This window comes from Psilocybe cubensis, chromosome 5 (assembly GCF_017499595.1).
Source record: "Psilocybe cubensis strain MGC-MH-2018 chromosome 5, whole genome shotgun sequence".
In the NCBI taxonomy this organism is placed as follows: Eukaryota; Fungi; Basidiomycota; class Agaricomycetes; order Agaricales; family Agrocybaceae; genus Psilocybe; species Psilocybe cubensis.
In genome coordinates this window covers 1240930-1266820 of record NC_063003.1, presented here as the reverse complement: position 1 = coordinate 1266820, position 25891 = coordinate 1240930, and the positions used below count along the sequence as shown (strand labels likewise).

The window sequence follows — 25891 nt, the reverse complement described above, 5'->3', positions numbered from 1 at the left end:
TATTATTCGTTAGGGGTGTCCGGAATGTCCGAATATAGGGCAGGTTTAACCTATTTGCTCGACGACACCGTTGTTAACCGACGGTGATGTCGCATTTTGCTTCACTTTAACCTTTCTCATCCCCGGACGCGATTGGTTGTTACTGGTTGCCAGATTTTTCAAAACGTTGCCGATCGATATCTGGTGCTTCATTCCTCAGGCCGCGGTGTCGCTTCAACAATTGTTAGCAATTGCAGAAAGCTTAACAGCTTGATGTGTGTATGGTTTCGATATTATTTGAATATCTATTTTCTGCTCTAGAATCGATTCCATATTCTTTTGCAGTAAATGATAAGTGCAACTGTCACCACAATTTGATACGAACGATATGGAAATTCACCGAGAGCATTACGGGAACTGAAATCCTGAAAGTAGAACGTTTGTTTATGAGAAAAGAGATACGCTATCACAACCAGAACTACGCGCTTGGACATGTGTTCGCTGTGGACCCGAATTTGACTCCCAAATGGTGAATAAAGTTCTGAGTTTGGACGTCGGAAAGCCTGGCCCCAGTCGGTAGTATACACGAAAGAGAAAGCAGGGGCAGAATATGGACATGCAGAGTCCAAGTATGAAATGCATGCCTTTGCCAGTAGAATGCTCTGAACACCCTGAAGCATAAGTCTGGTATCAATAGCCTTCTGTCAGGAATATTGGGAAATAAGCAGGACACGACGCCGCGAAATAAGCTCTAGTCCCGAGAAGCTGGGACAGTGGTCGAAAAAGGCGAGCTGCGACCAGAGATGAGGCGAGAATGTGGTTGAAAATCAATGAAGGGATAGCCTCATCGTAGAGGCTGATAAAGCCTCGTGTACGGAATGCGAGAGCCATCCCGCATGTGGGCGAGTAATTATGAGAGGCATGCATACCGAGTCTGGCGGTGAAGCTTGAAGCTGTGCGTGCCAGAGAGGACGACAGAGTGATCATACATGGCTCTCGATCATTGCAACAAACAAAAAAAAGGCAAGGTTGTGGCTGTGCAGTTGGAGGAGTCTGCCGAGGTGATCAATTGTATGGATCTGAGACTGAGAATGGTCAGTTGCTTGCTTCCGTCCCTGTCCCTCATATCGATACCCTCCTTCCCAACGATCCCTACCTCTCCTTCCCGCTGTATACGAACGCTCCCTAGCGCTGGTCTCGTTATAGGTCCTCTCAGTATACAGACTCTCTTTCTTCTCCCTCTCCTCCTCTCGTCTCCGTAGCGCCTCACCACCTTTCAAAAGATACCCACCCTCCCAGGTTCTCCATCATGTCGTACCAGGACCAGCCCACCTCCCCAGGCATGTCCTCCACCCGCCGTCTCACCAACAGGAACACAAACCGCTACAGTGTTACCGCCCTCTTCAGCATGGCGGCAGAGCAGGATGTCGAGGTAGAGGATGATTTGGCCAGAGGTTCGTTTCTCCCCCCGTCGCTTTCCCCACTTGCTCTGACCCGTTTTCTTATCTGCAGCGCAAAAGCGTCTTCGTGACCTCAAGGGAAAGATCTCTGCTCAGTCGAAAAAGAATTTCGTTCTAGAACGGGATGTCCGTTATCTTGACTCTCGCATTGCCCTGTTGATTCAGAACAGAATGGCACTCGACGAAGTAAGCATCTGTTCCCACCACGATCCTCCATTAATGTTCCTTGTTTATGTACTCAACATCGTCTGACAGCAACGCGAAGTGGAGCGCACGCTGGAAGAAGTTGATCCAACAGAAGGACATTACCCAGACGACAGAAAAATACAGCAGTACTCCAATCTTTTTTTCCTTCTCCAGTCTGAGCCGCGACATATTGCAGCTCTTTGTCGCCTTGTATCACTTTCCGAGATCGACACTCTCCTTCAGACCGTCATGTTCACCCTTTACGGAAACCAGTACGAAAGTAGAGAAGAACACCTTCTCCTCACGATGTTTCAGAGCGTGCTCTCAGCTCAGTTCGAGACTGCAACCGAGTTCGGCTCGCTTCTTCGCGCCAATACCCCTGTTTCTCGCATGATGACGACATATACCCGCCGTGGCCCTGGTCAGAGCTACCTCAAGAGCGTCTTGGCCGAACGCATAAACAGCCTAATCGAACACAAGGACCTCAACCTAGAGATCAATCCTGTCAAGGTATGCTTTGCTTATCGGAGGCACCGTCCGTCTCTAAATGGACATCACAGGTCTATGAGCAAATGATCAACCAAATTGAAGAAGAAACAGGCTCTCTTCCGCCTAATCTACCCAGAGGTGTGGCACCTGAAATAGCAGCAGAGAACAATGATGTCCAAGCTATCATCGCACCACGCCTCACAATGCTCATGGAGATTGCCAACAGCTTTTTGTTGACTATCATTGAGAGTATGGAGAGTGTACCTTACGGTATCCGTTGGATATGCAAACAGATTCGAAGTCTGACGAGAGTTGGTGTCCATTGCTCCATTTTGCTCGTGCCCTGCTAATCATTTCCTCCTACTAGCGTAAATATCCTGACGCTACTGATTATGCTATTTGCTCTCTCATTGGCGGGTTTTTCTTCCTTCGTTTCATCAACCCCGCTATCGTAACGCCACAGGCATACATGCTTGTGGAAGGTGTTCCTGCTAAGCACCCACGACGAACCCTTACCTTGGTGTGTGCCAATGGATACAGTTTCTAATCAACGCACTTATGATTCATGAACAATAGATTGCGAAGATGTTGCAGAATCTTGCAAACAAACCTTCGTACGCAAAGGAGGCGTACATGATGACCCTTAATCCCTTCGTCGAAAATAATAAAGCCCGCATCAACCAGTTCCTTAACAACCTTTGCGAGGTCGGAGACTTCTATGATACCCTTGAGGTACGTTGGCATGAGAAGGATTTGTTACTATCTTACTTACTTGGAATATTCAGATGGATCAATACATGGCCCTCTCTAAAAAAGATTTGATGATCCATATTACGCTGAACGAACTTTACAATACGCATTCCCTCATTCTTCAACACGTGGAGACACTGGTAAGCATGAAGCCCGTAATGAGAGGAAATACATTGAATAATGTTTTCCTCCAGTCCCCAAACGACAAGCAACATCTACGAATTCTTACTGACGAGTTAGGCCCAGCGCCTCCTCAAGTACCCCGCAAAGAAAACCGAACGATCGAGTTGAACCTGTATAGTCGTTGGGAAACACCGGTGCACGATATCCAAAGTGCATTGATGGATTCAGTGTCATCAAGTGATATGCTGTACATGGAGACCAAGTCTATCTTTGTGCAGCTGATCCGTTCGTTGCCTCATGCGGCCGAGAAACGACCGTACAACCTTGCTGCGATCGCCGAACGGGCAGCCACGACGAAGGACGCCGTACTTGTGCGGAAGGGCATCAAGGTCAAGGAGATGCTTCGGGAGCTGGAAGAGCAGAAAATCGTCGAGGCGGCGGATGGGTACAGGTTGATGCAGGAAGAAGTAGCTGCAGAGTTGGTACACCTCGGGAACCTGCGAGAAAAGGTTGTGTTGGAGACTAAGTCACTGGAGGCCGTGTACAAGACAATATGCGATCACAACAATTACATGCGGTCGCAGCTTGAGCAGTACAAGGCGTATCTCCAGAATGTGCGTCTGACTGCGACCAAGGACAAGGGCAGTACGACGGGTGTCGGTGTAGTTACTGTTGGTGGAAAGGAGAAGAAGCCTGTGAAGGCAGTTGTACTAGGCCCTTATAGGTTCACACACGCACAACTGGAAAAAGAGGGTATTATTGTGGAGAGTAATGTGCCTGATAATCGGTTAGTGTCTTTCTGAACTTGCCTTCAGATGTCTCGATGTCGCGTGGCTGATAATGTGCCTGTAGGCGACCGAATATCTATTTCAACATAACGTCACCGACTCCCGGGACGTTTATCATTGCACTCCATTACAAGGGGCGCGAGAAAGCTATTCTAGAGATGGATCTCAAGATTGATGATTTGCTGGAGAAGGTGTGTTTTCTTGATCTGATTAAAGTCGGCAGCCAACCCATGGGGTTGAGGCGGACATGATCTTTTTCCACTACTGACACATTGCTTCAGCAAAAAGACAACAAGCATCTGTTAGATTTGGAATATGTCCAACTCAATGTTCCAAAAGTTCTAGGTTTACTCAAGAAAGTATTTGCCAAGCGATAATGGCTTTTATCATTCTCTCTTTTTATATTCTCTCTTATATATCCGACATCCGTACCCTTTGTACGCCGTGTTTTTTCACCATTTTTATATATTGTAATGGCGCGCTACCCTTGATGATTTATTTTCCGTACTTTTTTGTTTCTTTTCTTCATCTTTATGGTTTAGTTTCATTCTCTCTTCTTCTTTCTTTCTTTTTTTTGGCAACGCCCATTCGTTCAACATTATCACACTCCCAAGCTTTTAACCGTGTCAGTTCTCGTTCTCTGCCCCACCCCGCCTCCAGTACCCAGGGCCCATTCTCGCTGTATCGGATGTATCAAATTTTACTGTGTACTATCCCAAAAATGTGTTTTGTCCTATGTCTATCTACACCGTGAACTGAAATCCATTCCCACTGAGTGTTTCTGCGGCCAAAATATTTCCAACATCTCTAGAATTGCTCTAGAGGTGGTGAAAGGACCCAAGACTTGATGAAGCCGGAAAAGGCAAGCGGGATCAGAGCTGCGGCGGCCAGTACTGACCTTGTCTTAACTTTCACACTCGTTTCGTTGTCGTTATATTTCCGGTCCTTTCGTTTTCTTCTGTTCCTCGGGTCTCATTCTCTTCACTCTCATTCTCGAAAAGTATTATCACTTTCAAACACCATTGTATCCATATTTTCGTTCTTACCGACTCTTCAAAAGTTCAACTGCTCTCGCGACCTTGACCCCGGCCATCCACTTAATGTCGCCGATACCCCAGTGCTAATTGAAGCATCATTACACCGTACAAGGAGTCATACATCTACGCAGGACTATGCGTCTGACTTTCATCCATAATGAGTCTTCCTCGGGTTCTCCGAATGTTGCGCTATACACCGTCATGCTCCTCCAACTTGTAACGGCGGGCTATGCAGCAGTTGGTAATGGTATGGGTGGACACATTATCCCGAGAGCGCCATCGGATCTTATTACCCTCCCGATACGTACACTACACGCACGTTCGCCAGCGGACAACACGACTTTCGGAGCCAGCTTGACCTCACTTTCGTTGGCGAGTAACAGACAGTATGTTTACTCGTCCCATAAATGTAAAAACGTTCGTTCGTCACAACTTACAATCGTTCGCTTTCATCTAGATCATATTATACGATTATCACTGTTGGTGGGCTGAACTTTCGCGTTGATCTGGACACTGGTTCGGCGGATCTATGGCTGGCCTCGAGCGCCTGCGAGACAATTACTTGCAAGAATATACCTTTGTATCCGCTTAATCATCGAAGTCCCTCGTTCGTCGAGCTGAACGCCAATGAGACTGTGTTCAAGGCGTCATATGCCGACACCACATGTACGTTTTTGCTTGCCACTTCCGCAAAATGATGTATTGATTCTGAAGTGGTTCATCTGTCTTCTCATCTTCTCCTCTGCTTTGCTTTGCTTGGTCAATATCGGTGACTGTAATGATACAAATGGCGCTTTGCAACTTGGTCAACTTTGACGTCACAGTCGCATCAGGATTTGTCGCTAGAGAAACGATTGGTTTGTCCAATTCCAACCTGACGATTGCCAACCAGGTGTTTGGTACGTTTTTATTTACACTCCTTTGTGGTCTTCGGAATTTTTTTTTCTGGTGTAATGCAGTATTTTTCTCATATTCTTGATGCTCAGGCGTTGTGACGGACTCGAATGTCTCTCTCACGGATCAGACGACTGGAATCATGGGCCTTGGGTTTCCTAGGCTTTCTTCTATCTCCACTGCAGCCAATGGTAAGTGTTGTACACTTTTGTTTCGCCCTGATAATTGTGCTCACAAAAGTGTAAATTTGTTTTCCTTTATTAGCTTCATCTTTCTTTGCAACTCTAGCTGCTCGAGGTGTTCTGGAATATCCGCTGTTTGCTCTCAGTTTGACGCGGAATGCTTCTGGAACGCTTACATTTGGTACGAAGAATGATCCCATGTTTCGCACTTTTGCTGAACGGCCAAATGGTACAGGCGCAATTGATTCTTCCGTTGTGACCAACGCTACCAACATTGGGTGGAATAAAGTTGCTCAATTTCCCCCCTTTGGAGCAGAGAGTAATGTTTCTAGCTATTTGCAATGGGCGATCCCGATAACGGGTATTGCTGTGAGTGTTGTAATCTTATTCCGAAAGCGTACAATATATATTTACTGTAGTTTGGCAAAGGTTAATGGCACGCAATTTACCCCTACTTCTACATATGCCAACATTGGCTTAACACGTTCACTTGCGCTGTTTGACATGTGTGTATAGTTCTTGCTAGCTTGACGATTCACCAACAACCCTTTTTAACAAAAAATGACTAGTGGATCACCAGGCATCTATGGGCCTTACCAAGATGTAATCGTCTTGCCTCTAAGAAATCGCGATATTTTAGCACTGACTTTTCACACAACAGGTTTCTCGTATATTTACTATGATCGACGGCGCACGCCTAGTCGATGCTAGTAATGGACAATGGGCTCTTCCATGCGACACCACTGTTCCGATGTCGTTTACCTTTGGGTACATCATCAATTTTTTTTTCCTATTTCGAGCCCTCATGTGACATCACTTCAGACAACGTAATTACTCCATTTCCCCCACAGACTATATCATCGGACCAGCTTCTGGAAACCCAAATTTATGTCTGTCATGGCCTTTGGCCCTTCCCCCAAGTTCTGACGGCATTGATTGGCAATTCGGTAAAACGTCTTCAGCTAAAAACATCGAACGTCTACTTACTCTCTGTACAGGTTCAGCCTTCTTGAGGACAGTCTATTCGATTTTCAAGTAATATTTATCTTTCAATCTGTTCGAAAATGAGCTAATTCCCAAATAGTTTCGGAATTAACGGCAAAGAGCCTCCCTTGATCGGCCTATACCCCCTGCAAAACAGTACAAACATTACTGAAACCCAGCTTGCTTCTTTCCTTTCTGCCAACTCAGCAACTGTCACAACCACTCTTCCAAACTTCATCTTATCCACACCAACCTTCACTACACCGCCTTACACTCTTAACACCTCAGTATCAGTATCAGTCGGTGGTATCGTGAGTTCTGGCCTTGCGAACACCACCTACAGTGCGTTGTTTGCCCAAAAGACCGCATTGACCAACGTCTCTGCTCTACCCACAATTTCACCTTCGCCTACAGTCCGAACGCTCGTTGTGACTGACTCGGCAGGGGATGTCTCGACCACTGTTTCGATTGCCTCTATGGCAGCGGTAACGTTGGGGTTGCCCTCCAGCAGCGCAGGTCCCAACAATCCATTCTGGGTGTTACTGATTACTTCCATCACAATTACGTGGGCGCTGTCATTTCCTAGAACTTGACGAATGTCGAACACTTCATATATGCACATATTCGGATTTGTACTTGTAATGTTAAAAGATATTTATATCTAACTGCAGCGTCTATACACATCACCTACTCTGCTAACTAATTCAACGATTTTCACATATGAAAACCCCCGAGGGAAGGGGCAGTGAGCAACTACATATCTTTATTAAATTTTAAGCAGTTGTTCGCCAGTTATCCCACTACAACGTGCTATTTGACACCTCCCACACCATCCACCACTCAGGCCTAGCTTCTTCTCGTTGGCGTTCTAGTTCCTCAAGTTTGGCGGCCAACGTAGCAGCGGCAGCTTCTGCAGCCTGAAAGTGCGGCATCTTGCCATCCCCATAAGTAAGAACCATGGCTTTGTTATTTGCGACTTTCATCGTCTGTGGGGACGGTTAGGGACTGAAACAGTGCAAAGTATGATGTAGACTGACTTCAATAATCCGTTTGATCATGCTTATTTCTGATGAAAGATCTAAATATCGTTTCAATGCCTGGTCTTCCTCTTCTGACATTTCCCGAATGCGTAGGTCGGAATCACTTTCGAATCTGCGCATTGCAGCCAGTTTCGAGATGTTTTCAGACGAACCAAGTTGGCCTTGTAGCCATTTGGAAATTGAATTTGCGGTGTCGACGGCGGGTGATATAGATACTCCTCCAATGTGCACTTGCCGCACTGACTCGTAGTCAGTGAACCTGAAAACCTCTGTACGTTAATGAGTGAGCAACGACATTCTTCAAACTGAACACTTCTACGATGCACCTGCGTCAAGATCTAGCCATTTGAATAGGGAAAGCTTCGAGAGGCCTTTGTAGGTTTCTTCCACTACTCGATTCATACCACTGATGTTCTGCGTCATGACATTTTGCTGTACAAGATTTTAAGCTTGTTCGCAGAGGGCTAGTGAAAGTACTTACGGCATTCGCAAAGCCTGAAGTGAAGAAAGTCATTGTTTGGCCAGTCTTTTCACCAACATTGTAGAGACCCATGTAGAGTGGGATCAAAACTGGCTGTGCTGAAAACTGAGAAAGTATGTAAGATGAAATGTTACTGGTCAATTTAATAAATAACGCGAAGGCCTTACCAACGTTGTCCTTATGGACGAAGGGGATACACTTAAATCCCGGCTAATTTCCCATGATGTACTGCTGTTCGCAGAGGCCGGAATGTCGAGAAGGGAAAATGGTGACACCGAGAAAGGTATACATTGGACATCTAATGCTTGCTGCTCCAAAAACTCTGCAGTAAACGGTACCAAGTCTTCCCTGTAGTTGTCTCCGTCTGAATTCCACAGAGGTGCAGCAGACAATAGTGGAGCGTCGAAGCCTACAAATTTTTAGTCCAGCTTTTGAACCTCTGGTAAATCGATGGGCAAACCTGGGACATATCTTTAAATTCAGATACTCAGATAAAATTTGTATCATCCCAAAATGAATTAAAAGACGCACGTATTTCTAATGGTTGCCGACGCGTTTTGCTGCTTGTCATGACTATTAATGAAAAAATCCCATTGTGAAAGAACTTATGGACATAAAACGGACCTCTGATGATCCATGGGTAAGTCTGGCCTCGATTTCTGCATTGATGATCCAAGCCGGAAAGTAAACAGCGGTCATTTTGACGGGGCGTTGGTAATCAATAAATGGCACCACCGTAGCAAGCACCGAGCTCATGAGCCCACTCGCTGTCGTACTGCTGAATGCGCCCGCCCATCCTCCCATTTGCCTTAGAGCATCTTCCGGAGAGACCTCGAAGGGATAGGCTGCGAATTACTTTTAGAAATTGCCGACTTCGTTCTACAGATGAAATGGACCTCTCAGTTTCTTATTTGTGAAAATGGCATCGTATGGTGTACCGCGGTTGGTTGACGATTTCCGAGAAAATATCTGCGAGGCACAGTGCTTTATTTTAGGTATTCGTCTGAGCATGGTGGCAATATTTTGTAGACTTGTTGTAGCTTAACGTTCGCGCTTGCTCACGGTTTACCATACATCACGTGCCCGAGCGGCTGTTGAACTAATTACGATTGATTCAAACCCGGCCCCGAGGCTGATACTTGTCTGGCTGAAAAGTACACAGACACACATGCATATATATATGAATGTATTATATAGATAAATTAGCTAATTTTTATCGGTTGTTGACTGAACAGAATCCTTGTATGCATGATTTTCGCAAGGTAACAGCAGATGTCAAGGATTTCCGCTCTTCTTTTGGCTGGGCTGAGTAGTTGGCTGCTCCTGTGTCGCAGTGCCCGATGTACGTCGTGTCTCTGGAGAAGTCTTGTATTTCGACCATACTCCCAGCTTGGAAGTCCGCTGTCGAACGTTTTCTTTGGTAGGCGATATATTACGGGTCTTCATGAAATTTAGCTAGATATCGTATGAAAATCGATGAATTAAGTTTCTAGACGTTACAATTACACGATGCACTTACCAGCCTGTCTTTCTCATCTTGTAAGGCCTGTTTTCTTTTCGCCATCTCTTTTGCCGTCATTTCATGAATGCGACTGTCTTCGTCTGAAGCAAGGCTCCCCAATGACTCCAATTTCTTGACATTTTCGTAAGAACCCAAAATGTGCCACAGATAAGCTTCAAAAAGTCCTATAGTGATGTTGCTTTCATTGTTAGTCATAAATGTACCGTTTAACCTCTTGAAAGGGTTGCCAAAATCGATCACTTCGTTTCCGTTGTCGATTAATGACACATCATGGTCTTTCATTCCATTATTAAAAACCCGAGGCAAAGGGCGATTATGGCTGCGTGCTATTGCTGCTGCCTGAAATCTGTCGATTTTAACTGACGCCTAAGGACCGTGATGAGCATGGGATTGAGTACGAAGACAAAAAAACTAGCCTCTATTGTATGTGCTTCTATAAATGCACGTAAACTTTGATTATATTTGTCCTTAAATTTTGCGACATACATAGGAAGTAGGACTGGCATGGCGCTGAACTATTGTAAACATTGTTAGACAGCAAAACATAAGATCGTCGAAGTCCTCACGTCATAAATTCTGCTCGACTTGACGTAGAGACTGTCTGGACCAAGTGTTAATGTACGCCCAGCTGCTGTATCTATCAACTTCAAGACGGAGAACGGGGAGGTAGTAAAGGGTATGCATCGAATTCCTTTCAAATAACTTGTCTCCTGTATCCATGCGAAAAACCTTTTAAGCAATAAAATTTTACGGCTTCGTGTTGCATACGTACAATGCTTGCTTCTTGCCCTCGCAGAAATGAATCTGTGAGCGGGAGTGGTGTGATATTTTCCATGGATCGGAGAGACCATATGCTTGCAGAGGATAATAACGGAACGGCACATCCTGGACCAACATATTCAAACCAAGCGGATTAACTTTATCGTTAAAAATTTACCTGGGATTGGGCTGATTTCAATGCTCAACATAAAATTCCGAATGGCGCAGCGAAGACTCACCTAGCAAGATTGAAAATGTGCGCAAACATAGCCGTCTCGAGAGGTGTGCCTGTCGGTGCGGCTAGATTAGGTTGGTGGAAAGTAATTTTTTGATGATCACACCTTTCATGCCAATGAGATCCAACATAATGCGGCCCCCAAATAACCAGGTTGGAAAATATACTGCTTCTATTATAACAGGGCGTTTGGCTGCGACAAATCCTCGGGGGAAAAACCTGTCGCGCCATCCAAATTCATTGCAGGAGATCCTCACATAAGGATTCATCCGTTGTATAGCTTCTTCAGGAGGTAAAACAAACGGAAATGCTATATAACAATGGGAGGGTAAACATCTCAGTCATCACTGCTATCTAGCCAGAGGAAAACTCCCTACCTCTAAGCTTCTGATACGGGTATATTGTGCTATGAAGGCCCCTTCGCACAATCCATTTTGAGCTCCTCTGACGAGATATCAAGTTGAGCATGAGTTGTCTACCCACTGAGCAGTGAGCGACCACCGTTTGAACGAGTCCACTGTATTTTCGGGATGTGAGGGACGGGTTCCAAGTTTGCACGATCAACGGGGTCGCGGTCCGCTCCACGTTAGACTATTATGTCACGTGTCACACTTTCAATCATTTCCCCCTTGACGGTGTTAGGACACGTAGACCATTAAGTAAATTTATAGAGAGCAACAACATAGCGGCGTAAAGCTGTTGTGTTCCCTAATACCCTTCACTTTTCTTTTTACCCCTTCTCTTTCATGATGTTATCGCCTGTTTTGCTGGTGGTTCTGGGCCTGGCAATGTTAGTAGCAGCGGCCGACTTGTACAAAATATTGGATGGTCAGTAATTTCATGAGGCGTCGGATACGAAACGCGTTAATCATGAACTTTGCGTCTTGTCTGTTTAATAGTGCATAAGTCAGCATCGGAGAAAGATATCAGAGCTGCATACAAGAGACTCAGCAAGAAATATCACCCAGACAAGAACAAGGATCCGGGCGCGGAGGATAGGTTTGTAGACATTGCCAGAGGTGAGTGCGAGTATGATTCGAAGTACAATACAAATTAATTCGAATTCCCATCTAGCCTATGAAGTTCTGTCAGATCCAACAGTAATGATTGCCATCATATTCAGTCCTAGATCTCGAACTCACGCTTCTTTCCAAGAAACGCCAAATATACGATCGACATGGAGAGGTAAGCTCTTGCTGTTCATCGGCTTGGAAGACACATTTACGCGTTCATCATCAGGAGGGCCTCAAGGCTCATGAAGGCGGTCAGCATCAACCAAATCCCTTCGATGTCTTCTCGAGTTTCTTCGGTGGCCGTAAGTGTTCAATTAGCTTACAGCTGTAAATATTATATCTAATCGTTGGCCGTAGACCATCAACAGCAGACAAGAAGAGGGCCGTCATCTTTAACTGAATTCGAGGTTTCACTGGCGGATATGTAAGTTTTACGTCCATTCTATAAACTATTGCCAATCTCAACATGGGATGTAGATATCAGGGTGCAAGTATAGACGTGAGTCAGTTTTGGCCTTTAGTAGCCCCTACTCACCCTCCCCGAATGGTATATCTAGTTTATGATCAAGAAGCGTATCCTATGTGATCATTGTAGAGGATCGGGTGCGGCTTCAGATGGTGACATTCACACTTGCACAGGATGCAACGGAGCCGGCGTCAAGTTAGTCAAGCAACAGGTATAGTTTTCATATTTTTTCCGTTTTGATTATCTAAAACTCCTCTGGAGATATTCCCTGGAATGTTCGCGCAAAGTCAAGTAACCTGTAATGAGTGTAATGGGCGGGGGAAGGTTATCAAAAAGCTTTGCCCCCATTGTCAAGGCCATAAAGTCGTCGACCATACTGCACACTACACGCTTGAAGTTACGCCTGGTATGCCAGAGGGTCATGAAGTAGTTTTCGAAGGAGAGGCAGACGAGAGTCCTGATTGGGAGGCCGGTGATGTTGTTTTGCGAGTAAGGAGTAAAAAGGTTAAAGGGTCATGGAGGAGAAAAGAAACAAGCCTGTACTGGAAACAAACCATTGGTATCGATGAGGTTAGCACCGTGTGGTTATTAATACACGTTGACCTGACGTATCATTTAGGCACTGCTCGGATTCGAGAAAAATATCACCCATTTAGACGGTCATAATGTTCAGATTGTGAGAAAAGGGGTCACGCAACCAGGTTCGTCAGCCTCACCACATTGACATATCTAGCTGTAAATCATTTTACACTCGGCAGGTTTTGTACAAGTCGTGAAAGGAGAGGGTATGCCGGTATTCGGCAATAGAGATGTGAAGGGCGACTTGTTCATCGAGTATAACGTTATTCTACCTGGCGAAATAACTCCGGAGATGCGTAGGAGTAAGTGCTTTCTTCTTTTCCCTTGTTTGGATTTCCAGATGTCCTGTGTCTCTTTACACTTTTTGTCATGATCTCACTAAACATTTGTTTCTCCACGCAGAACTCACGGAGGCTTTCCAGTCACCATCGTCAACACACGACGAACTGTGATGTAATTATACACTACTTTAATTTTGCGGATATATATTATTATTCATGAACACGACGACATACATACATGCTTGGGGCCGCGCATAACCCAGGTGAAACACCGCTCCGTCAGCATGATGATTTATGCGACCCAAAGCACTGTTACTTTCCTCGAAGCAACAGAGCGCGCGCCCTCCGGATAGTTTCAAATTCAAGGTAAAAGATGGTGTTTAATGATGCGCTCAAATGTTAGACTTGTCTCTACGACCACTTGCAGCAAATATTCGTACATTATCAAAAGGTCAAAAGATTTCCATCTTGCGTGGGGTGTATCATGGTAATACCGGGAAGGAAAGATATAATTTTGGAAAAATGTTCCATGAGGTACCGTCCAAACTTATCTTTTTCGATATTGTAAGATGCCATTATCAATAGCACAGAATATTTTAAGCCTCGCTAGGAGTCGGACGTGCGTACATGTTCAGGTGCGGTCACTCTCTGTCATTCGGATAGCACAGGTCATTTTGAAAGTTGACCGACGGATCCGGATTCTTCTCACGCCCGCAAATCCATATTCCAACTAACTGCTATAATCGAAGGTAGCAATAACTCCACGATATCTGCGACCCGCGTTATCGAGGTATTGCCTACAATATTGGCGCAGATTGTTTTACTGCAATCTGTATATGCAATCTTCATGTTGAACCCGTGAATAAAATAACTCATTGCTCTTTGGGTTTGACAATCCGTAAACTAATTAGCTCTCACCGAAATCATCAATGATAGATGGATATGCAGGTTTCCATGGTCCCTGCCTGGCATCTTCAAACGCTTGTGATGACCTATTTTCACTTTTCTTGGCAGATGGACATTTGTGAGCCTTATCTCTATAATTAGGCATTTTCTTTCCTAATGCAGACAGCGATCAGTAATATCATCAACGCCAAGACAGTTGTACGGAGGTTCCAATATAATGGGATTAGCGGTAATTGGCCTCTTGCTATGATTAGCTTCAAAGGATGAGCACAGTATTTGTTGACAGGCGTACTGTATATCTGCCAATTTCCAACGACGGGCGGTTGTAAACTCCTTACGACTGTCAGTCCTTGACATCCTGCCAGTCACAGCACCCTAGCGGGTCTGCAGAGGAGTTCGCTTTCGGCTAATATGCTTCAATTCACAGGTATAAATACTCAAGATGTACAGCTGAATATGCATCAACTTTCGTTTCTTTCTTTTCGTCTTTCGCTCTTTGCTCTTTTTGTTCGGCCAGGTTGCCCATCACAGTCTTTGCTCACTTCGTTCAATTCCTCCAGGGTAGGCCTTACATTCGTGCTTATAGCAAGTAGGTGTCTGATTTTTTTCGATCTACTAATTTGAAGACTGATATCCAATTCGGCCAGAACTTTGAATTTTCCCATTTCAACACTTTAAATCATCATGTTCGCTAAACTCGCTGCTGCTCTTACCGTCGCCATCTCCGTCCTCTCGGCCTCTGCCGTTCCTGTCACTAACACTGGCTTGGGTGTGTATTTCTCTATCCATGTATAAACTGCTTGCTTATGGCTTATGTGTTAGTCGTTCGTGGTGGAGTCCACTCTTTTGACAACTACGGTGGAATTAGCTCCTTCAATGGATTTGACAACTTCTACGGCTCCGATAACTTCGATAACAGCCACTTCAGCGAAAGCTCCATCTCTGTTATTAAGGAGAAGGAGGTTGTCTGCCACTCCGAAAGCGTCGAAATTATTCAACAGCGTCTACTTGTTCTCCAGGAGATGGCCAAGCGGTTAGTAACATTTGGATCTCATTCGCATGAATAATACATACTCACGTTATCTGGCTATAGCATCATCTCCGAGCAGATCTGTGAAGTTGAGACTCAGACCGTCGTCTTCGAACAATTCCATGCCAGTTTACATGGATTCAGCCGCGACCTCAGGCGCTTCTCTGGCCGCGACGTTGGATATGACTCTGACATCGTCTCGCACTTCAGCAACTTCTACGGAAGCGATGGTTCGTTGAGCACCGACGACTGGGGCTTCTCTGGAAGCGACCTCGGCCACTCCTACGTTGTCCCCAGTGGCAACAACTGGGACAACAGCCGCTCATTCGGCTCAGTCGGAAACGCTTACAAGGCTGCCCGCTCTGCTGTCACCACCTTCTAAGTGGTTCAGCATTCGACCAAAATATGACGCATACAGACGCTAGCTCTAGTAGACGTAATTTTGGAGGAGTGTTTTATTAACTGATGATTTTACACGTTTAGCATTGTCATGGGACAGATTCCTAGTTTATGGACGCTTGGATATGTAAACGACTTGCCTTAATAGCCTTGGATCGATTTGTACGCTCCTGGTCCATCCTTTTTTCTTCAAAAATTTCCATTTTTTTTCCATTTGCAATACATTTATTTTTGCGTTCCTTCTTCACAATTCTCGTCTGAAAGTTTACTGGCTGGGTCCGCTTTCAGGATACCCGAATAAGGGACGCCCAATTTAACCCCCAGAGAATGGCCTTAAAGAATGTCTGAGTTCAACTCAAGTATATACCATCTAGGATCGATTTTATACTGAAAAATAAGCCTATAGAAACAGAGATACAACGGATAAATGGGTACTCCAAACAATGCAGCAGTATTGCCGACTTGCCTTTCACAGATTTGCCAGTCAGTCCTAGTGGTTTAAGATTGTTCCAACCTCCGGGTTGCCCTCGTCTCACGCCAAGACAAAGAGCCCATCTACGGTTGGTCTCCGGAGTAAGGACTCGCAGCAAAAATGATCAAATGACCATTCGCCACTGCATTCTCGTTTCCTTCTGTTGACCAGGGTCCAGCGTGGGTGCTATCCTAAGAGGAATTTGCGAGTTACAATTTCTAGTGGTATATTCTGATTTTCCTCACAAGGGTGATGGCAACGCACTTTGGCCTTCGTTAGTATTGAAGCCGACAAAGACATAATGAGATGCACGTTTCTTAAAGATTCTTTTTGTTATTAATGTCTTCGGAATATCAGTAAGTTGAGATTTTTCTTCATCTCCTCGACTGCCAGTGTAGGTGTGTTAGGTCAACATAGGCGCCAGAGCGTAGTGCAAGGAACATACCACATCTTTTTTTCTACAAAAGAACCTCTAACTCCATTTCGTAGATAACCATGACATTTTGTTCCAGACATACGTCCATTGAGGTAGGCATACAGCAACAAGTTCGTTACCCCGATGTTTCCCTTCCATGACTTGGGCTATTTTTATCCATTCCTGTGAATGTTTCGCATGTTTTTGCAGTAAGGGTTGGGATGGAGCTTAGCGTTCGACGCTGAAAGGAGCTCTTCGCCCACATAGTATACAGGTTCTGGATCCATAAGGTTGAAAGATGGTGTTACCTTGTGATTGCCATGGATTCATGGCCAAAGAGTTGGGTGTCGTTAGTCCTCCTCAATTCCACGGTATAAAAGACGATTTGTCGCCACACTGGCTGCTCTATCCCTTTTTTCAAGTTCTGTTTTTCCTACCTTTGGCCAGGTCGCCCTTCCCCTCGTTTTCTTTTTTTTTGCTTCTTCGTTGATCTTACCGGCACATCTATACTTTTTTTTGAAAAAAAAAAGCTAAAACATACCTGCGTCAAAAACTTTTTTGCAAATTGTCAATTCATACCATCTTTCCAACTATGGTCGCTTCTTTATTGAAAACCCTTTTTATGTTCGCCGCCGCTTTGACGGTATTTGCATCACCTATGCCTGGCCATAAACGTAATACATCGATTGGTTCGTTTTTGTCGCCCAATACCCGAAGAGGTCACTGATTTCGTTTTTTGATTAGTGAGCAGCTCTCGTAGTATATTGTTCAATAGCTGGGGTGGCCTTTCTTCTCTTGCCCACTTCGATAATTTCTTCGGGACCGACAATTTTGATGGGTCTCGAAATCAACAAGTTATTCTTGTTCAAGAAGACCAAGTTTGCAGAAACCAAGATATTACTGTTATCCAGCAACAGCTTTCCATCGTCCAAGAGTTTGCGAAACAGTAAGCCACCCTGATCATTAGATATAATTGAAGTAGCCTGATATCCCGCAAAAGGATCCTTCTACAGCAGATATGCGATGTCGAGACCCAATTCATCCTCCTGGAGCAGTTCCAAAGTCGGTTGTTCCAATTTAAACGGGATATATCGCGCCAGTCCGGGCGCAGTGTCAGCTTTGATTCCAATATCGCGACACTGATCCTTCAGATCCTGAACTCAGATGGGTCCTTTAACAACAGAGATTTCGGCTTCGACGGTCGTGATATCGGCCAACACTCCAGGGTCTTCAGTGGTTCCAATTGGGATGACTCAAGGTCCCCTCAATCGATTCTCAAGCTACAAACCATTTTCCAATTACAGAGTCTGCATAACGGCTTGGGGTTTTGATCTTCGGCAGTCGAACGGGTTTTACGGATGGCCGACTAATTTTCAACCAAACTCACAATGTCGGTACTTAAAAGCATGTGGGCAGGCTTTACTGGGATGCCCAAGTCTGTATAACGTGTGATGGAGATGGATTTTTATAAACAGAAACAAGAAATAGGTACATACTGGGCAGGCACAGGCAAAACGTCAATTCTTTACGGACTTTGCATGGACTAGATATTAAAGACCTTCCATGGTAAATGTAGTTAACCCTGGATCATTGCGTAGATAACAGAGTACATACCTTGATATGTCGAGAGCTTTGCTCAAAAAAGAGCACAACTGAAAACAAACCAAGATGCAATAGCGTGATGTTATTATACAATTGCGAGATATACAAATGTTAGATTAAGTTAAGAATGCTCATGCTCATGCCTGTAGAACGCATTTGTTGAATAAGCTGAGCATTTTTCAGATAAACTGAAGCGTACCAAATACTCATATGATTTGCGGTCATCACAACGTTGCAGATAGTCTCTCTATGAACGTTGTTAAAGAAGTGTCATCTGAATATCAACGTAGACTTACTTCGATCAACCCTTCTATCCGCTTCTTGATCGCCAGAGGTTCGGGCATGAATTTGCTTGTCAGTTGTTGAGTAACTTCATGGACCAAATCATTGTGCGTCATCTTTTTCCGGCCCTTCATAATGCGAACAATGCAAGCCTATGCAAAAGATGGGGTGCAATATTTGTGAGACAAGAAAAATTTGATTTACATGACCGAGCATACCTCCATTTGATATTTTCTTTCATCTTCGACGCGATCGATAGTTTCCTTTCTCTCTTCGTTACTCTCGACCTTCGAAGAAATTGTACCAATCTTGATCTTCTTCATGGGGCATGAGAAATCGATATTGAACGAAAATGTATCATTTGGGTTGATATCACGTCCTGGAGGATGTTTCTTCAATATTTTGTACTTTGCACAGGCCAAGGATTGGAGGTGTCTTTTGAGTTCAGGTTCATCTATCTCAGTGTTTTGTTTAATTTCCTTTCACATATTATTAATTGTATTTTCTCAACACAAGTAGCAAACAACACTTACTGAATAACCTAGGGTATCACCGTCGCCAAGATCTTCAAACAAAAGAAGGATCACCAAAGCAAAAGTCGAAACGTTAAGCTCGTGCGTTTTACTTTTGAATCTTGCTATCACATCGGCATTTCCGAGAGAAAATTGCCACGTTAAACGACGCCCTTGATGCCGTCCAAGGTAAAAATGCTGAAAAGATTGGCATGCCTCTGACATTTTCGGAGGAAGTAGGCATTTTGAAGCCGAGTGAGTCATTGGCCATGCATTTGAGGTCATGACTGTAACGTTCAGTTCAATTTCAGGGGCCTAAAATATGTTAACATTAAGCTTGGGACAAACGCAGCCTAACTTACTGTTGTCTTCGCGACATGTTCCAGGTACTCCTTCGTCATGTCAGCGGATATCTTCATGTCGTTAAACATTCCTTCCATCTTCTGAGTAAACTGGATTCCTTGTTCCACTTTGAATTTTGCAAGCATCCCGCGTTCAGCATCATCGGAGATTGATTTCCCTTGAAGGAGACGCTTCGCCAAATGACCCTTGTAATATCGTTCAAACACATCTTTCTCTGAGATGAAGCGGAAAATGGTGATCGTTTTATCGAGGATAACATCGACTTCAACATCAGATTTCTGTACGTATTGTCCATCAGCATAATGTAGGATACACAAGACAAGGATACTGATACTGACGCCTTTAAGTCCCCTTTTTAGATGGTCGTCGATGAACAGAGAAATGAATTCGGAGCACTTTTCGTTTTGATTGACAAACGTCCCAAAGGCCTGGAGTCAAATAAGGTTATGCGGAAAGACCATCAATCGGCAAAACAAACCTACATCGTTATAGGCACTTTCAATGGCTCTATTACTTTCAAAACAAGTTTTCCATACTACGTCGAATTTATCCTTGAGGTTGAGGACTTCTTGAACCCAATTTATGGCTGGCTCAATACCAGATGCTTTAGGGGGTCGTGCCTTTCCTTTCCCTTTGGTAGATTGTTCCGTCTCTTTGCCCTCGGCGTCAGGTTCGCCAAACTCGTCTCCTGTTGATGCAGCGTTAATCTCTTGTCCTCTGCGGACGATAGATTTCTTCAACGATGATTCTAAACATTTCAAGCCTTTCCCAATTTTCTGACACAATCGGAAAAGGCGTGAAAGATCTGATGTTTTGTTGTTGTCAATCATAGAATCCAGACCAGATTCCTTTGCAATTACGTTCTCTATATGTGGGTCCAGTAGGGTATCCTTTAAGATTTGAAGAAGGGGATGACTAGTCTGACTGGACAAGTAATGATGTGTCCGCGATTGCTCTGCTTCAAAGCGCGCTTCCACCTGCTCAAGTATTAGCATAGAAGAGATGGAAAGAAATGCGCACGCACTAAGATCAAGAACTCTGGAGTTGTGCATGTAGTGGCGAGCTCCTGCCCTTCTTTTTGGTAGAAAGCCCTGCTAGCCTCCAACAGCGGGGGTTCCAAATCACGTTTGTAAATTGTTGCTGTGGGCGTATTTTCATACTGGAGGCTCTGGAAGACATCAACACATTCCTTTACAGCTGATCGATTAATGACGTTTCCGTCTCGTTCGTGTCGTATTTGATTCAAAATCGCGGTGACAATATGCTCCTTGATGGGATTTTTCATTATGTGGCTAAGGAATAGTTCGAGACCCATTTCATTGGTTGTAGGGACTTGAGCAGACTTGGTATGTACGCGGTCCTATAACATAGTTATCAAGATGTCGAACAAGTACGTCGATAAAGAGATGCACACACCATATATTTTAATATCTGTCCTAACCGAACCATATTGCTTTTATGATCATCCCAGACCTTGCGGAGGGCTTTAAGAAGAACTTCCTCCTCGGTATTCTGCATTATTGGATCGGTCGTTCCAGTTGGAAACGCTGGGATGATCTCCTCCTTAGCCAGCGATTCCAGATTTTCCATAACAAGGCGTTTGACACCTCTGTACAACATATCACCCTGTTTATATAGGACCATATTGTATGCATAACGGTGATTTTCCTCAAATGAAAGGGTTGATGCTTTGTGATTTTGGATTTCGCGTATGTTTCTGGATAGTTCAGCCCATGTGCTTTCAGGAGAGAATTCTGGGCCATGCTGCAAGATAAAGCATAGATTAGAAAAAGAAATGTGAGTAAACGGTTATTTTACCCTTCGCGGTGCCATCTGCCGTCCAGTGAGCGGACTTGTTAGTAGAGATATTTATTAAGGCGCGGAGAATCAGCATACAATCCTTGGCCTACCGCGTCGAGGAGCTGTAACGAACAGTAATGAAGGGTTAAACGTGGTTATGATGACCACAGAAAGAGAGGCAAACTGACCAGCCGCCATTACAATGTGATGTGAGGGCAAATGTATTAATCGGAACTTTGATAGTGCATCGGATAGAAAGCAGCAATAAGTCACAAATGCCTTGTTAGGGACCGGGAATTCTCCTGAATAGACTTTGTCTATATTTGACTCTAAGGCCAATGCCACTAATAGCTTCCATGGACTTATAAAGTGGCAGCAGTCACACAAACCGTGTACAAAGTACAACACGCATTCAAACACTACGTCGGCTTCAAGGCTCAACCAGCTGTAAGATACTGGTAACTCTCAATGGAAGCTTTATCTCTCTTATGTAAATGTGGTGTGGTTCTCTAAGACTGGGAGGCTAACTTTAATAGCCTGAGTACGCTCGACGCACTCACCTTAACGAGTCATACAACAGCTACCCGTCACTACGTGCCTTCGAAGTTATATTACAATGAATGAAAGAGTGCGTTTAGATTTTCAGATGATGTGAAAACGGTGAAGGGAATGATAAGGTAATATGATGCAAATAAAAGGATCACTGCAGATGTTCGATCGCCAATTCAACGAAGACGCCACTGCAGAGTCTAGTAGTATTTGGTGGATGTTACCAAATTCGCGAAATATGCTATGATGACGTGCGTGAAGAACGAATGAGATCTGTGAAGTATCTCCGGAAGTTTTTGCCGTCTAGGTCTTTGAGCTTGGTCGTAAAATCTAGGGCCATTTCCGAAGGCCAGTTTTGGGAGGGCAAGAAGACATTCAAGAAGAATGTGTACGCTTCCGCTCCTCGTGTTTTACAGACAACTTGGAGAAGATTGGCGATTTCGTGGAGTACCTAAAGAAAGAAAGAGGTTGGTGCTATACTGGTATACAAGAAGGCGAGAACCACACATACTACCGTAATTTGCCCATCTTTCATATTGAAATTGGGTAATGATGGAACACGGAATGCCATCGGAATGAGTCGTTCGTAAATAAAACGCTCGAATCCAGGCAACCCTTCACCCGCCTCCAGTCCATTAGTTGCAGAGGATGAATCGACTGGCTGGCCCCAGACGCTAACACCTCGGTTTAGGAACATTAATGCCACCTTTTCGCTAGCGGGATCTAAAACATCTTCTGCTAAGCGCTGCATAGTTTCGATTAGACTTTCAAAACGCGCAGAATTTCCTGAATAAATCAAGTAGTTAAGATATGCTGTCTATGCAGAGAAAAATACTCCTTACGTTCTGACACAAAAATCCCCTGCAGTTTGGAGGCCATGATATTATTCAAAAGGGCAAGGTACGCTCTTTTAGTTTCTACATGCGCACGCTGATCATCTGTACCAGTGATGGGTTGAGATAAGAGTTCGTTTATATGCGTGCTCAAAGGTCCTATCAATTGATCCAGAACATCAAACATATTACTCTGAGATACAAATTATCAGTGACATCGAACTACAGTAATCAAAACCAAAACTCACCTGTAATTTATGAATAAGGAGACCAATGAAGTTCATAAAATCAGCGAGCTCTGCGGGTTCAAAATGAACCAGCAGGTTGCTCATGAGTGGCGGAATGAAATGTGTGACTGTCGGGCCTGCAGTAGCCAAAATTCTTGCAAAAGCAAAGCGACTCTGAAAGCAGAGTGAGAATGAAACAGCATCGTACTCCAAGACACTTACTGCATCTCGGATAGGTTTGAAGACACTCATTGCTTCCAGGCAAACCATCATGGCTTGAGCCATTTGGCTAAATACTTCCAATGGAGGCAGGATGTAATTTTCGGGGACCGTCGAAGGATAATCTGGGAATCCTTTTGCAATGCTACCAAGTGCCATGATGATATGGTGGACTTTAACGATTGGCACTAAATCTGATGGCCCATTCGTCCTGAAAGCTTGGAAGCTGACAGATAGATCATCCATTAGTGGCTTAACCAGTGACAGCAGTAGTTCCGATTGCTGTGCAGGATTCTTGAAAACTAGAGAACATAACATGCCGGCAATTTCGAATAGATAGAGCTGGGAGGCGAACGTAGAATTTGCAAGAGCCTCTGCTAATACATCGGTCTCGGGTTCTTCGGGTTCAGGGATCACCACTGTAATTGGCAAGAGGTTTCGTACACTGTCGATGATTCCAGGGCATATATCGACGGGAATTTCATTCTTGAGCTCCTTGATGAAACGGTGAAACAGGTAAAACATGCGTAAGCGATATTGATCATTGTCATTGTGAAGCCCTCTAAGATTGTTTAGAGAAGTAGAATATAACACAAAAATCAGAACGTACCGAGTGTCGACCATGGCCTCGAGCGTTGGAAGAATGCATTCCCTTCGAACTTTAAAAAAATCTGCATATCTTGACACTGTCTCGAAGAACTGCAGTGCTACATTTCGATTGGGGAATGAAGCTATGCCGGATTGCACAAGCGCAAGGAGCATCTCGCCGTGTGCAGTAAGAGGATATTCTGAATAATCCGCGGATTTCCGTTTTTCTTTGTCCACTGTGGGTGCCTGACAAAATGCCGCACGCCCTTTCCCACCAGCTGATATGATCACTTTAGAATGTGTGCAAAACGCGCTCAGGTCAAGTCTACGCACATTTGTTAATCTCCCCAAATATATACACCAAGAAGATACCAAGTTCCGCATCATTCCACTTCAATGACACACCCGACGTATAGGCTGAGATCGTATTCAGAGACAGCGTGCGCACAGCTTCAGTGACAAGATCCTGGTCTATAGAAAGGATAGAGTCTAAAAAGACACGCAGGTCCTGAAAACATCTTAATACTGTCCATGATTTCATCAGAGGTTTGAACATGAATATGCTTACCTTGCGCATTTTTTCAAATTCGGCGATATCATCTTCGTCTGCCTCGGCACCATCAGGATCGGGATGTTCGTCCCATTTCATCTTGGCCAGGATGACCTGAAGAAGAGAGGCAAGAAATGCCCGCTTTGGTTCATCAAGAGGTTCTGTGGATATTTTACGTGACCTTTTATACTAGACCTCAGGTAAGTCGACAAAAATATGTCAGAAAGAGGATAACATACGGCAGCCAAAACGAGATTGAGCAATGGGAACACGGTTGAACATGTGTCGTCGTATTCATCCGCCAAAAAATTCAACATGATTGGCTGAATCTGAGTAAGATATGTTGATGCTTCAGAACGAATCTCCTCGTTCTGACACTCCTACACCAGATTGGGTTACTGGCACGCGACATAATTGTGGTAGTAAGACTCACTTCGACTAGCTTAGCAAGCTCCTGCCCCAGTACGTTCAACAATTTTCCCAATGCTTCCCTGTATGATTCCTCTCCTTCATCAGTATCATCGCCGCGTTCTACCTGTTGAGCACGAGTTTTCGCTTCCAAAGCCTCAAGAACTTGACCAAGAGACAGAACTTTTAACAACTGGAGCTTATCACCTGGCTCCTTGAGACCCTTTGACACGATGCGAAGTAGTGCAACCGATGTTGCCAATCGTATTGGTAGAGACGGATCAGCAAGTAGATTAAATAGTAGCGGCACAGTAATTGGAGTAACAGTCAAATTGATGTCGATCCATCCTACGCAACCAGACAGTCAGCCATCAAAAAGACTTACAACGTGAATCACACAGACCAACATAAGATCCAAAGGTTCGAACACCCCAGTCCACTACTTCTACTGCATTGTCAAGCTCTTTTGGCTCTGTAGCGGAACCTGGATTTTTGCGTAGTTCGTTCATGCGTTCGGTGCGTTCTGCCACAATGGTGAGAACAGCTTCATTAATTCTTGCTGCATCTCGTTCGCGAACACCATCCCGAACTTTGGCGTCGCGCGCATGACGTGCAGCATTGAACGATCTCGCCGACTTTATAATCTGGTCGGCAACCTCGCCCGAAATCTCGAGGACGATATGGAAAAAAAGCAGGGATACATGTCTGTTAAATCCTCTGGAGGGACTCTGTTCGGTGGGGTGAATGAGCGTAAAGAGATCGGTAAAGAAATTGGGCCATTGATCTTGATAGGTGCACAGGAAGAAGAGCGTGAGGGTATGTGAAAACTTGTTCCGCAGAACTGTGAAGATCAGGTTGCGTGAGTATTCATTGACATCGATCGTAAAGTATTTGATCTCACAAGTAGCATCTGCTTCAGCGGGACCACGAACATATTCGGATTCGATATATGCGACTAAGGCTTGTTGGAGAGTTTGGAATGACTCGTCATCGAATCTTTCGAATCTACAGTGCAGGGACAACTTGGTGAATAAAGATCGCAATTATCACCAATGCCTTGAATTAAATGAGGGGATAAACACAATATTATATAGAAGATGTGAAGAGCCACAACATGTAGAAGCACACATCCCCAGGACAGGTAAAATACTCACCGGTTATCCAAAAATTCATCTAACACACGAAGGCCAAAGAATCTAACCTGTGGAGGATATTTCCTGGTTCCATCTGCATTCTGATCTACGAAAAGCCTCAACGCGAGCCTCCACGTTTCGTTTGCATTTTGTTGGAATGTCGAGACATACGCAAGGGCTTGTTGGTGCAATGAAATCTGACTCTGATCAAAAGCAATAGCGATAGCTTGAACGACCTGATCTATTTGCTGCTCCATGCTTAAGAGCGATTGCAACCCACAGCGCGTATATCTGAGCCTGAGCTCGTTAGAGAAGAATAAGTGAGCAGACAAAGAAAGACTCGAAACAACGGAAA

The 25891-nt window shown here is 44.5% G+C and overlaps 8 protein-coding genes across 8 annotated transcripts; 4 read left to right on the top strand and 4 right to left on the bottom strand.

Annotated features, from left to right (window-relative positions):
• Nucleotides 1-1288: 1288 nt before the first annotated feature.
• Nucleotides 1289-4152, top strand: JR316_0005878 (GTPase-activating protein; the record flags this gene model as incomplete). Its single annotated transcript, XM_047891629.1, has 10 exons — nucleotides 1289-1433; nucleotides 1492-1625; nucleotides 1695-2135; nucleotides 2186-2425; nucleotides 2482-2634; nucleotides 2691-2846; nucleotides 2900-3004; nucleotides 3059-3774; nucleotides 3840-3966; nucleotides 4057-4152. 10 exons carry the CDS (start codon nucleotides 1289-1291, stop codon nucleotides 4150-4152), a joined length of 2313 nt encoding a protein of 770 aa, XP_047748978.1.
• Nucleotides 4153-4947: 795 nt separating this feature from the next.
• Nucleotides 4948-7575, top strand: JR316_0005877 (Aspartic protease; the record flags this gene model as incomplete). Its single annotated transcript, XM_047891628.1, has 13 exons — nucleotides 4948-5198; nucleotides 5270-5478; nucleotides 5637-5711; nucleotides 5799-5897; nucleotides 5971-6069; nucleotides 6124-6257; nucleotides 6318-6394; nucleotides 6458-6491; nucleotides 6550-6656; nucleotides 6711-6835; nucleotides 6887-6923; nucleotides 6973-7388; nucleotides 7544-7575. 13 exons carry the CDS (start codon nucleotides 4948-4950, stop codon nucleotides 7573-7575), a joined length of 1695 nt encoding a protein of 564 aa, XP_047748977.1.
• A 97-nt stretch (nucleotides 7576-7672) lies between these two features.
• JR316_0005876 (uncharacterized protein) lies at nucleotides 7673-9404 on the bottom strand (the record flags this gene model as incomplete). The annotated part of the gene is made up of 9 exons (XM_047891627.1): nucleotides 7673-7858; nucleotides 7910-8181; nucleotides 8239-8344; nucleotides 8394-8498; nucleotides 8561-8802; nucleotides 8854-8864; nucleotides 8925-8953; nucleotides 9018-9238; nucleotides 9290-9404. The coding sequence occupies 9 exons, from the start codon at nucleotides 9402-9404 to the stop codon at nucleotides 7673-7675; spliced, it is 1287 nt and encodes a 428-aa protein (XP_047748976.1).
• Nucleotides 9405-9668: 264 nt separating this feature from the next.
• Nucleotides 9669-10812, bottom strand: JR316_0005875 (uncharacterized protein; the record flags this gene model as incomplete). The annotated part of the gene is made up of 5 exons (XM_047891626.1): nucleotides 9669-9848; nucleotides 9913-10281; nucleotides 10402-10425; nucleotides 10482-10644; nucleotides 10688-10812. The coding sequence occupies 5 exons, from the start codon at nucleotides 10810-10812 to the stop codon at nucleotides 9669-9671; spliced, it is 861 nt and encodes a 286-aa protein (XP_047748975.1).
• Nucleotides 10813-11655: 843 nt separating this feature from the next.
• Nucleotides 11656-13419, top strand: JR316_0005874 (DnaJ-related protein spj1; the record flags this gene model as incomplete). Its single annotated transcript, XM_047891625.1, has 12 exons — nucleotides 11656-11737; nucleotides 11809-11928; nucleotides 11984-12009; nucleotides 12065-12094; nucleotides 12149-12224; nucleotides 12280-12346; nucleotides 12400-12421; nucleotides 12480-12599; nucleotides 12650-12958; nucleotides 13008-13089; nucleotides 13147-13269; nucleotides 13370-13419. 12 exons carry the CDS (start codon nucleotides 11656-11658, stop codon nucleotides 13417-13419), a joined length of 1107 nt encoding a protein of 368 aa, XP_047748974.1.
• A 1419-nt stretch (nucleotides 13420-14838) lies between these two features.
• On the top strand, nucleotides 14839-15566 carry JR316_0005873 (uncharacterized protein; the record flags this gene model as incomplete). The annotated part of the gene is made up of 3 exons (XM_047891624.1): nucleotides 14839-14923; nucleotides 14977-15187; nucleotides 15248-15566. 3 exons carry the CDS (start codon nucleotides 14839-14841, stop codon nucleotides 15564-15566), a joined length of 615 nt encoding a protein of 204 aa, XP_047748973.1.
• Nucleotides 15567-17836: 2270 nt separating this feature from the next.
• Nucleotides 17837-21227, bottom strand: JR316_0005872 (Cullin-3; the record flags this gene model as incomplete). The annotated part of the gene is made up of 14 exons (XM_047891623.1): nucleotides 17837-17907; nucleotides 17967-18028; nucleotides 18085-18122; nucleotides 18272-18319; nucleotides 18369-18506; nucleotides 18573-18833; nucleotides 18888-19181; nucleotides 19229-19507; nucleotides 19568-19657; nucleotides 19712-20206; nucleotides 20254-20589; nucleotides 20646-20993; nucleotides 21126-21151; nucleotides 21218-21227. The coding sequence occupies 14 exons, from the start codon at nucleotides 21225-21227 to the stop codon at nucleotides 17837-17839; spliced, it is 2496 nt and encodes an 831-aa protein (XP_047748972.1).
• A 592-nt stretch (nucleotides 21228-21819) lies between these two features.
• Nucleotides 21820-25793, bottom strand: JR316_0005871 (pre-tRNA nuclear export protein; the record flags this gene model as incomplete). The annotated part of the gene is made up of 13 exons (XM_047891622.1): nucleotides 21820-22029; nucleotides 22090-22364; nucleotides 22421-22604; nucleotides 22660-22812; nucleotides 22861-23419; nucleotides 23468-23723; nucleotides 23779-23953; nucleotides 24014-24184; nucleotides 24235-24375; nucleotides 24429-24751; nucleotides 24807-25244; nucleotides 25305-25408; nucleotides 25558-25793. 13 exons carry the CDS (start codon nucleotides 25791-25793, stop codon nucleotides 21820-21822), a joined length of 3225 nt encoding a protein of 1074 aa, XP_047748971.1.
• Between the last annotated feature and the right edge of the window lie 98 nt (nucleotides 25794-25891).